Source organism: Triticum urartu, chromosome 7A (genome assembly GCF_056163025.1).
Source record: "Triticum urartu cultivar PI428250 chromosome 7A, HENAU_Tu73, whole genome shotgun sequence".
Classification (NCBI taxonomy): domain Eukaryota; kingdom Viridiplantae; phylum Streptophyta; class Magnoliopsida; order Poales; family Poaceae; genus Triticum; species Triticum urartu.
This window is the reverse complement of record NC_141879.1, coordinates 74,701,083-74,712,111: the sequence shown is the minus strand read 5'-3', so window position 1 is coordinate 74,712,111 and position 11,029 is coordinate 74,701,083. Positions and strand designations below refer to the sequence as shown.

The 11,029-nt window shown below is 45.7% G+C and overlaps 3 protein-coding genes across 3 annotated transcripts; all 3 read right to left on the bottom strand.

The window, feature by feature from the left end:
- Window positions 1-4,432: 4,432 nt before the first annotated feature.
- LOC125530624 (early nodulin-93-like) lies at window positions 4,433-5,884 on the bottom strand. Its single transcript, XM_048695004.2, has 2 exons — window positions 5,745-5,884; window positions 4,433-5,651 (listed from the first exon to the last, which is right to left on the bottom strand). The coding sequence occupies exons 1-2, from the start codon at window positions 5,784-5,786 to the stop codon at window positions 5,463-5,465; spliced, it is 231 nt and encodes a 76-aa protein (XP_048550961.2). The 5' UTR covers window positions 5,787-5,884; the 3' UTR covers window positions 4,433-5,462.
- Window positions 5,885-5,906: 22 nt separating this feature from the next.
- On the bottom strand, window positions 5,907-6,742 carry LOC125522796 (early nodulin-93-like). The gene is made up of 3 exons (XM_048687828.2): window positions 6,566-6,742; window positions 6,404-6,465; window positions 5,907-6,325 (listed from the first exon to the last, which is right to left on the bottom strand). The coding sequence occupies exons 1-3, from the start codon at window positions 6,636-6,638 to the stop codon at window positions 6,092-6,094; spliced, it is 369 nt and encodes a 122-aa protein (XP_048543785.2). The 5' UTR covers window positions 6,639-6,742; the 3' UTR covers window positions 5,907-6,091.
- Window positions 6,743-8,946: 2,204 nt separating this feature from the next.
- Window positions 8,947-9,971, bottom strand: LOC125530622 (early nodulin-93-like). Its single transcript, XM_048695001.2, has 3 exons — window positions 9,605-9,971; window positions 9,431-9,492; window positions 8,947-9,351 (listed from the first exon to the last, which is right to left on the bottom strand). The coding sequence occupies exons 1-3, from the start codon at window positions 9,666-9,668 to the stop codon at window positions 9,148-9,150; spliced, it is 330 nt and encodes a 109-aa protein (XP_048550958.1). The 5' UTR covers window positions 9,669-9,971; the 3' UTR covers window positions 8,947-9,147.
- Between the last annotated feature and the right edge of the window lie 1,058 nt (window positions 9,972-11,029).

Below are 11,029 nucleotides of genomic sequence, written 5' to 3'. Positions count from 1 at the left end.
ATATATAAAAAATTAAATAAACAGAAAAACTCATATACCTAATAATTATTGAACTAAAAATAAACTAGTTATATTAATTATTGAACTAGTTCAAATCTCATATACCTAAATAAACTAGTTCGATAATTTTCTTACTAAAAATAAACTAGTTATATTAATTATTAAACTAGTTCAAATCTCATATACCTAAATAAACTAGTTCGATAATTTTCTTACTAAAAATAAACTAGTTATATTAATTATTCAACTAGTTCAAATCTCTAGTTCGACAATTTTCTATCTATCTAACATTCGACATTAATCAAACATTCGATCATCTAATTAACTTTTCTAAAAAACAGAAAATAAGTAAAAAAATGTGTGTGTGTGTGTGTGTGTGTGTGTAGTGTGTACGTATATATGTGTGTGTATGTGTGTATGTGTGCGGCCCCGTACGCCGCCGCCCCGTACGTACGAGCGGGGGCGCCGGAGTACGGGGCGGGGCGGCGGCGTACGTACGGGCGGGGGCGCCGCCGTACGGGCCGGGTGCGACGACGACGGACGGCGGCGCGGCGGGTATACGCGAGAGCGAGAGACGTACGGGACCGCGGCGGGACGACGACGGACGGCGGCGCGCGGCGTTCGGGGCGGCGGCGCGAGACGGCGACGACGACGGGCAGCGGCGGGGACAGCGACGACGACAACGGACGACGGGCGACGGGCGGCGACGACGGGATCGAGTGGCGCGCGACAATGTCTCGCGAGAGGTTGGAGACGAAGTGGGGAGATGTAACTGAAATTTTCGTAAGTGCTATATATATAGGATGGGCCTTTAGTACCGGTTGTTGGCTCCAACCGGTACTAAAGGCCTATTTTCGCCACGCCAAGCGGTCGGAAACGAAGGCCTTTAGTACCGGTTGGAGCCACCAACCGGTACTAAAGGCCTCGCGCTGCCACCCCAAAGTTTAGTCCCACCTCGCCGGGCGAAGGGCAGCCGCACTGGTTTATAAACCCAGCCGCGGCTATCTCTTCGAACTCCTCTATATAGCAGGCTTGTGGGCCTAAACTCTGCGCTGCCCTGTGAGTCTGCTGGGCCTTTAAGGCCTGTAATTGCACGCCTGTGGCCTAGCAGGCCCACAGGGCAGCGCCCCAATTTTTTTTATAGTTTTTTTTCTTTTCTGCTTTATTTTCTTCTATTTATTTCTGCGTAGTTTTTTGTATAGTTTTTACTTTTCTGTTATATTTATTTTCTTCTATTTATTTGTGAGTAGTTTTATTCATCTAGTTTGCCAAAATTCAACATTTTCAGAGTTCATTTTGTAGTGATTTTCAATTTCACGGTCATTTTGTGAACGATTGAAAAATAGCAAATATAGTTTTTTTCTTTTCTGCTTTATTTTCTTCTATTTATTTCTGCGTAGTTTTTTGTATAGTTTTTACTTTTCTTTTATATTTATTTTCTTCTATTTATTTGTGAGTAGTTTTATTCATCTAGTTTGCCAAAATTCAACATTTTCAGAGTTCATTTTGTAGTGATTTTCAATTTCACGGTCATTTTATGAATGATTGAAAAATAGCAAATTTTTTTTCTTTTCTGCTTTATTTTTTCTTCTATTTATTTCTGAGTAGTTTTTTCTTTTCTGCTATATTTATTTTCTTCTATTTATTTCTGAGTAGTTTTTTTATATAGTTTTTTCTTTTCAGCTATAGTTTTTTTCTTTTCTGCTACTTTTTCTTTTCTGCAAAACTTGATGGTCAAAGTCTGGAGTTATAACCAAAGTTTAAAAAAAAGAAATGCCGACGTGCAATTAGTTTTTGCCATAACAGAAGAAGTCCGGAGTTGTAATAAGTTATTAAAAATAAAAAAGAGGTGCAATGCTCGTTAATTTGCTTCTATTTATTTCTGAGTAGTTTTTTCTTTTCTGCTATATTTATTTTCTTCTATTTATTTCTGAGTAGTTTTTTTATATAGTTTTTTCTTTTCAGCTATAGTTTTTTTTCATTTCTGCTATTTTTTCTTTTCTGCAAAACTTGATGGTCAAAGTCTGGAGTTATAACCAAAGTTTAAAAAAAAGAAATGCCGACGTGCAATTAGTTTTTGCCATAACAGAAGAAGTCCAGAGTTGTAATAAGTTATTAAAAATAAAAAAGAATTGCAATGCTCGTTAATTTGCTTCAAGCCTTTTGGAATAGTGTAAACTGCACTGCGCGTAGCTCCGTGCAATCTACTATATTCCTGAAGGCTTGAAGCTAAGCAGCGTGAGCATTGAGCCTCTTCTTCATCGTCTCTGCACTCAGGGCTTATAAACCGCTCCTAGTCCCTTTCTCTTGGCGAGGTGGGACTAAAAACAGCTTGCCATAACCTCATTAGTACCGGTTCGTGGTACGAACCGGCACTAAATGGTGATGGTGGGGCCATAGCCTGACCGTAGGCTGACACAGCCTCTTTAGTACCGGTTCGTGGCATGAACCGGTACTAAAGGTTCGCCACTAACCGGTGCTATTGATCGCCGCCACGAACCGGTGCTATTGTACACATTAGTGCCGGCTGAAATTCAAACCGGCACTATTGTGCTTCACGTTTGACCCTTTTTCTACTAGTGTTATGTGCAATAAGCAAGGACGCATCGACAACAAGTACCTTTGATCCGCGTAAATGCTACGATGCACTATGTAATTCTGTATTATGGGAAACACCATATGCAAATCGAATGTGTTTGCTTGTGCTTTAGCTAAGCAATTGGTTTTAATACACTTGTCAGTGAGCTTTTTAGTTGTGGGCATTGTTTTTTTACTCTTGCTATGTGTTGACCGTATCTCAACGATAACTTTATTCCTAAATTGTTGTAGATGCACTTATGCCTTTTCTATGTCATTTGCTTCTTAACATGTCGATTTGTGTAATCATATATACATTGAAGCAAACCCATAGTTATGTATTGGGTTTAAACCCACAATTATGTATTGGGTTTAAATTGGTTTGGGTGGAAAAAAATAGAGGGTTTAGTTTTGGTTGGGCTGAAAATGGCATTAAACGGGTATTGATTCAAGTATGGTTTTGAGAGATACATGTACGAGTATGGTTTAAGTATGAAACCATTCTCAGATTTAGTTGCTATATGTTTCAGAATGAAAGTCTAGGCCGTGGTGGTGGAGATGAATTTTCAACAAAGGGGTGGAAAAGTTGGAATAATGTAAAGAGATTGGATATTCATGTCGGGGGTCCTTCAAGTACTCATAATCAGAACATGAGAGATGGGATGATCTAATGAACCAGAAGCAATCCATTGGAGTTGTCTTTGACAGAAAACAAAGAAATCCAATATAGAGTACCAAACTCGGCTAATTGCGTCAATAGATATTGCAAGGTTGCTTCTTGTTTTGAGCTTGCCATTTCGAGGTCATGATGAAAGCGAGTCTTCTTTGAGGAAGGGGAATTTTCTAACTTTTTATGAGTGGTATGTTGCACGTTGTCCTGATGTGGCTGATGTTGCTTTGAGGAATGCTCCTCAGAATTTAAAGTTAGTTTCTTCTACTACCCAGAAAGATATTGTGAAAGCTTGTGCTATAGAAACTGTGAAGGCAATCATAGAAGATCTGGGAGATGAATACTTTGCTATATTGGTTGATGAATCTCGTGATGTATCTCACAAGGAACAAATGGCTCTTGCTACAAGATACGTTGACAATTGGGGATTTTCAGTGGAGCGTGTTATTGGCCTTTCTCATGTTACTCAAACAACTTCTCTTGCTCTCTAACAAGCTATTTATGCAGTGCTTAAAAAACATAACCTTAGCCCTTCTTGAATTATTGGCCAAGGCTATGATGGAGCTAGTAATATGCAAGGGCATTTGAATGGTTTGAAAACTTTAGTAATGGGAGATTCTAGGTCTGCTCATAGCATTCATTGTTTTGCTCATCAACTTCAGCTAACACTAGTTGCAGTTGTAAAAAACCATGAAGATGTGGTATGGCTTTTTGAGTGGATGAGTGTTCTTCTCTCCACAGTGGGAAATTCTTTTAAGAACAGAGATATGCTTAGAGAGAAATAAGCAAAAAGAGTCCAGACGGCACTGCAGAATGGAGAACTTGAAACTGGTAGAGGTTTGAATCAAGAACTTGGACTTAAACGAGCTGGGGATACTCGTTGGGGGTCTCATTTCAGCTCTCTCTTGAATATGATTGTTATGTCCCCCTCGGTAATTGAAGTTGTTGATGATAATGCACAAAACGCCAGGAAAGCTCTTGATAGGATTAAAGCAAAAGGTGTTCTGGATGCTATTCAAACATTTGACTTTGTTTTCATGATGCACTTGATGAAGGCTATACTTGGGATTACTAATTATCTAAGTGTTGCTTTGCAAAGGAAGGATCAGGACATTGTGAATGCCGTGTCATATACTCACACAACCAAAAGAAGGCTACATGACATGAGAAACCAACGTTGGGAAGGTATGATTAAAAAGGTTACTGATTTTTGCATTGAACAAGATATTGAACTTTTTCACATGGATGCTATGCATATACCCCGAGGATCGAAATCAAAGCGGAAGGCTCAGACTGATGGCATATCAAATAAGACTTGCTACCAAAGTCTGATGTACACCGTTATTGATATGTTACGTGTAGAGATTGATGACCGCTTTAGTGAAAGCAGCACAACCTTGCTTCTTGGGATGGCTTCTTTGGATCCTTCTGATTCGTTTGCTAATTTTGACAAAGAAAAAGTGTTAGCAATGGCTCGTTTGTATCCAGAAGATTTTGGGAGTGAAAGCAAGATTGAAGATCTTAGTGTCCAACTTGATAACTTCCTTGAAAATGTTCATGATGATTCAAGACTCCAATTTGAAAGGGGTTAGTGATCTTTGCAGAAAACTCGTTGAGACAAAGAAGTACAATACCTTTCCTTTAGTATTCTTTTTGGTAAAGCTAGCATTGATCTTGCCGGTGGTGACGGCAACAGTTGAGAGAGCATTTTCCACAATGAAATATATCAAGTCTGATTGGCGCAATAGAATAGGTGATGATTTCTTGTACCATTGTCTCATAACTTATGTTGAAACTGATGTATTCTAGTCTATTAGTACTGATGCTATTATGCATATACATGTCAATGTATGCATCGCCACAAAGCACTACTGCCATAGACGGTTTGTAATAAAGTATGATGTTTTTATTCCTGTTTATGATCTAATTTTTTTTATTAGTGAAGCTTGACATCACATGGTTTTGATCCTGGCACCACCACTGGTTTAACGTGCAATTAATATCATACCAAATATTGCACTAATCACATAATTAATATATAAATAATATCATACCTAATATCTGTGTGTAATTAATATATTGCCTAACTATTAACGTGTGTTGCATATGCGCATTACTAGTCAGATAAGTCGTCGCTTCTCAGCTGGCTGAACATCATAATCAGATAAGTGTTTGCAGTTTATTGCACACTACTAATGGATCTATTATAGTCTAATTAGTGGAAGGAGGTGTTCTTGAGGTGGTCAGGTGCGTCATCGAAGGAGTGCTTCCTGGCCATGGAGAGGATGGTCTTATCGGCGACGATGAAGTAGGCCATCCCGGCGACGGTGGATATGATGAGGGCCTGCCCGGTCGGGTTGAGGTGCGCCCTGGTGGCCCACGGCAACATCCTCACGCTCGCCAGCTGAAGTTAATAGGGATCACGTACATTCATGAGACATGCTATGAACTCTGGAGGGATTTCCTCGAAGAGCTGAATGGCTAGCTGGGTACTTACGGTAGTGACGGTGGCGATTGCCGCGGCCTTGGCTCCGGCCATGGCAGCCTCTGCAGTTTCGGATTAACATGTGGGGCCACCTGAATTCTCTGCTGTAAGTCACGGCCTCACTGCTAGCTCAGTTTCCATCTTCGTCGAGATATGAAGTCTGTCGTACACGGCTTATCTGAAACCAGGATCGAGCCCTCAGTTTTATTCAGTACACAGATGTAAAGCATGTGCATACATAATACATTCCGGCGCAGCAGTTTCTTGCGTTGGGACACTGACAAGGATGCATACATTTTTTCTAGAATACGCGCAACGGACAAGCGCGTGCTATCATACATTAGCAGGATAATACTAGCTCAAGGCCTGAAGAATGCCGGCGGACGGGGACGAGTTGCGGCGGCGGCGCCATGGAAGGAGGTGTCCTTGAGGTGGTCCGGGGCGCTCTCGTACGAGTGCTTCCTTGCCAGCGAGAGGATAGTCTTGTCGGCGGCGACGAAGTAGGCCATCCCAGCGACGGTGCAAACAATGAGCGCCTGGCCGGTGGGGTTCAGGTTCGCCTTGGCCCACGGCAGCATCCGCACGCTCGCCAGCTGCACGATAAACAGTTCAGTCATGAAAACCAGACCAACGTGCATGAAAATCAACAAATCCCGGACGGAGGAGCTCACCGTTGGGACCGCAGACGCGACCGTGGCGATGGCCGCCGCCTTTGCTCCGGCGAGCGTCGCCTCTGGAAAAGATTTAAGAAAAAGAAATGCATTGCTAGTGTCAGACTATCAGTACACAACTTGGCTGAACTGAACTCTGAAGAAGTGGATCCTGGTTACTACCTCTGGAGCAGCGTCTGGCGAGGGCGAGCTTGTTCTCGAGGTGGGCGCGGGTGACGGTGGCCGTCGACGACATCCTCGCCGTGATCTTGTGCAGAAACGGCTCAGTACAAAGGGTGCGATCAAGTGAGATGAGATGGGCTGGTTGGCTGGCTGACTGTTGCTTGATGCTTCCAGGACGAGGAGTTGATCCGGGTATTTATAGCGAGCAAAAAGGTGGCGGCCACGCACGGTTTTGGGTGCAAACCGTGGGTACTCGTTTGGACTTGGAGTGCAGAACTGAGTTGGTGGGCAGAGCACGCTTTCCGGTAGCGGCATCCAAAACTGTGGTATGGGAATCCACAGGATTGGACGATGGAGATCTCGATCCATTTAAAGTTAGGCACCACAGTGCTGATCTGATCACAATACATAGATAATTTTGCTACACGAGGCGTTTGTCCTTTGTGTAAGATAAAAGAAACGAAACAGAGCAGAGCAGAGCAGGTGCCGCCGGTTTCGCTCCTACGAGCATCTACAACCCGGCACCTCAAACCCGTTTCATATGTTTGGACAGACCATCCGGTCTTTGTCTGGTCATGATTTTTATCCAGACGGATCCTCAAACGGTCGTCAAACGTCTGGGCTAACCGGCACCTCATATCCAGCCCAAATATGGGGGGATACGGGGCGCCCTACGTCCGCCACGTCAGACCCGGCCCACGCCAGCCTACCCGACTTCACAAAAATTCCTCCCCATTCACTCGCCGGACCAAACCCTAACCACTTCACTCACCTATTCTCCACTCCCCTCCGCCATCCAAGCTCGTCTCCGGTATGACGGGCAGCAGATCCAAGTCCTTCACCTCCAAATCCGTCGACCTCGACCTTATCGCACGCGGCCTCGAGGAGGAGATAACCGTCCGGCTTGCGCTCCGCTGCGCCTGAGGGGATGCCCGTGCACGACTGTGCTCGGACTCCATCTATCGAGAATCCATTGCGTCCACCCAAATGACGCATGGATTCGGTGCTAGGCCAGCCGTAGCTGCCTCGCCAGAGGCTGTGCGGTCCGTCTGGCGTCCAAACGCGCTCGCGGACGTGCAATCTCTCCGTTGGTGCCAGTGGCGGATACAGGATTTGAAGTTACCCGGGGCGGACTTTTAGAGAAAACATAATTTTGATGCCACGGTGCAATGAGAGAAGACAATGAACAAAATTAATGGGCTAGGTAGTATGGATCCAGGCAAGACGATCAATACAACCAATATTGCAATGTAGCTTTATTCTCAAGAAGAAAAATATATAACGCGACAAACAAATCATTTAAGGCCTAATTCTTATGCTCATATATAGAGCATCCAATTTGGTATGTAATTAAATTTCCCTAAAAAAATCAGCATTTAACTTTGAAAAATTAGGCCAACGTAACAAGAGATTAAAGATATATAGGAGAATGAGAGCAGAAAATTAGGGAAGAATGAGAGTAGAAGATTAGGGGAGAATGAACGAACTTGCTGTTTGCTGTCTCAATTGGCTCAGCGCTTGCAGTTTTAAAGGGGCGGTGACGTTGCCGCCTTCCGCCAACAAGTGGATTCTTCTTTCTCCATCGAGCACCATCGGTCGGGGAAGGACCTAGGCAGTGCCACGGCGAGGCTGTGGACCGGCAGCATAGGGCGCCGCGTCACGGAGGCGAGGCGGCGGTAATACTTTTTTTTTGAGCGGTGATCGCGTGATACATTGTTTGCTGATTTGGTTTCCTGTCGACAGAATTGGGAATGCCAAAACTTTACAGAAAATCATGGGCTCACATAGTCCCGTCTAGTTGGGCCTTAGTCATTGGCCCATCTTACAACTTACAAGCGAATCGTTATCTTCTGTCTTCCTGCTCGTAACTTCTTTCGATTGAACCTACAGATCTATACGAGAGCTCTCCCCCTCCCATGGCGGCCATTAGAAAAAGCAGTAGGGATACCCTAGGGTTAGAAATTTTACCCGGGGCGACCGCCCAGACACGACCCCACGCTGGATCCGCCCCTGGTTGGTGTGTCAATGTTCGGGACGCACTATCGTCCAATGAGGCCATGGCACGGCGTGCCCGCCGTGCAAGGCACAGGGCGCGGTAGGCATAAGCTAATGGCACCTAAACGAGTTTTTTTGGGCTTGAGCTTAATTTCCGCCATAAGCCTCCCATAAGCTTGAAAAGAACTGAGACTTATTTGGCAACCCATCCAATAAACCATAGCAGAAGATTTAACGTGTGATTGAAGCGGCATGATGCTCACGTGCATTTCGGAGCAGAACAGGGCAGGGGTAGGGGGTCTTTTGCAATGCACTGATGCATGTTAAAGGTAAGATGAGCGAGTGCAATTGGACCAGAGTTGTACAAAATCAAAACTATAGTTGTTATTGTTGGACAACATGGCCACATTATTATGGAGTACATCATAAATCATCAGGTAATTAGGGCATGCTCGCAGAAAAGGGCTTTACACCACCTTTTCGCACTGCAAACCATCGCCTCGCTGAACAGTATACTACTATGTTTCAGAAGACACGTACAGGCCTGCGTACACAGTTTAGTGGGCACTGGCTAATCAAGGGCCTAATTACTGGAAGGAGGTGTTCTTGAGGTGGTCCGGCGCGTCCTCGAAGGAGTTATTCCTTGCCATGGAAAGGATGGTCTTGTCGGCAAGGATGGTCTTGTCGGCGACGATGAAGTAGGCCATCCCGGCAACGGTCGAGATGACGAGCACCTGGCCGGTGGGATTGAGGTGTGCTTTGACCCACGGAAGCATCCTCACGCTCGCCAGCTGAAGTTATAGGTAACGCATCCATGAGACATTCTATGAACCGTGCAAGGATTTCCTCGAAGAACTGAATGGTACTTACTGTGGGCACTACGGCAGCGACGATGGCGACGGCCGCGGCCTTGGAACCCGCCATGGCAGCCTCTGCAGTTCCGGATCAACAAAAACATTTTAGTTACGATTAATTTTCAGCGGAGACACAGAAAGCTACAATGTGCCCTTGAGGACCGGCGGGACAAGATATCGATTTGGTTACCTTTGGAGCAGCGCCTGCCGGCGGCGAGCCTCTGGTCGTGGTAGGCGCGGGTCACCGTAGACATCTTCGTGTCGTGGGAGAGAGCTTGGTTCGGAAGGAAGTGAACTACTTAGTAGCTAGTGAAGCTTATATGAGTAATAGTGTGAGTGAGATGAGATGGATGGACAGGTGAGGTTCTCCGGCTGGATTTATAGGTTGCAGGAAACGGCAGAACGGGCAGGCAGCGAGGGAGACCGCGGTTTTGAGACGAGCAGCGGGCGGGTGGGATGGCCGGCGCTGCGGCGGAGCACAGGCGGCGGCGGCTCGTTGGTCATATGAAAAACGGAACACGTGACGGACGGGCGCTCCACTACGCTCTGCACCGGATAAGGTGAGTAGGATAACACATAGGAGCATCTGCGTGAGTGCAATGTCTGTTTCGGTTCACATCTATGTATGGAGACGATTCCTTCCTTGACCCTTTCTTAATATTTACTTTTCTTTTCCGCCCTTGAACCCGTCTGAAATACCTGGGCGGACAGCACGGTCACTAACCGGTCATGAAAATGCGATCCAAATAGGTTTGGTGCGGCCTTCGCCCCCATACCCTTCCCCGATTTGGATTGGATATGAGGGGTGCCGGTCAGTCCAGGCGTTTGAAGCCTGCTTGAGCAGGTCATGGCAAGGCGCGGAGCCCTGGATAGTAGCGGGGCTACCTTTGAATGCGGTAGATCCGAAGGAGGAGGAGGAGTAGTAGGACAATGAAGGGGAGGAGGAGGAGGAGGAGGAGGAGGAGGAAGAGGGCGAGGACGGCACGATGAAGGGGAGGAGGAGGAGGTGGACGTGGGGGACGCTGGGGCCGCGGATCTGCAAGCGGAGTAGCAAACGATACTTGATTCCCTTTGCCCGATATCGACGGCGGAGGCCAAGCGGCATCATGTGCCGGCGGCGGAAGCAAAACAGAGTGCATTGCGGATGGTTTGCAGGAGGCGGAGGCGGAGCACCCCGTCAACGTCAATGAGATGCCCGCGGCTATGGATGATGATGATGAGGAGGAGCCGGAGCACTCCTACGCGCCCATCTACCCGGTGCCCGGCATGGACGTCGTGGGCATCTCCGATGGTGACACTTAGTTTAGAATAGTGTGGTACATATTGCATATGAATTTTTTTAAATGGTTTGTATAAATTTAGGGGGTGAAAATGAGGTGTTCAGATGCATATCACCAAATATGAGCTATGACCGGTCAGTGCCTGCGGACGCGCCCGCGGGCGTTTGTGGGGCCAGATTCGCCAAGTCCGGCTGTAGATGCTCTTAGCACTCAAACTTGAATTGGTTCCCTATATGTAACATCTCCGTCAGTTTTGAAAATTAACGGTGTTAAGTCGGACCTAAAAAGACTGTTTTATCCCTAGTGTAGTATGTGAGCAGATTATATGATAAAAG

Coding starts and splice junctions, on each gene's coding strand:
- LOC125530624 (XM_048695004.2), bottom strand. CDS start 5,786: ATGGCCGGAGCCAAGGCCGCGGCAATCGCCACCGTCACTACC. Junction 5,652..5,744: donor CAATCGCCACCGTCACTACC/GTAAGTACCCAG, acceptor TATTAACTTCAG/CTGGCGAGCGTGAGGATGTT.
- LOC125522796 (XM_048687828.2), bottom strand. CDS start 6,638: ATGTCGTCGACGGCCACCGTCACCCGCGCCCACCTCGAGAACAAGCTC. Junction 6,466..6,565: donor CGCCAGACGCTGCTCCAGAG/GTAGTAACCAGG, acceptor AATCTTTTCCAG/AGGCGACGCTCGCCGGAGCA. Junction 6,326..6,403: donor TCGCGTCTGCGGTCCCAACG/GTGAGCTCCTCC, acceptor TTTATCGTGCAG/CTGGCGAGCGTGCGGATGCT.
- LOC125530622 (XM_048695001.2), bottom strand. CDS start 9,668: ATGTCTACGGTGACCCGCGCCTACCACGACCAGAGGCTCGCCGCCGGC. Junction 9,493..9,604: donor CGGCAGGCGCTGCTCCAAAG/GTAACCAAATCG, acceptor CCGGAACTGCAG/AGGCTGCCATGGCGGGTTCC. Junction 9,352..9,430: donor TCGCTGCCGTAGTGCCCACA/GTAAGTACCATT, acceptor CTATAACTTCAG/CTGGCGAGCGTGAGGATGCT.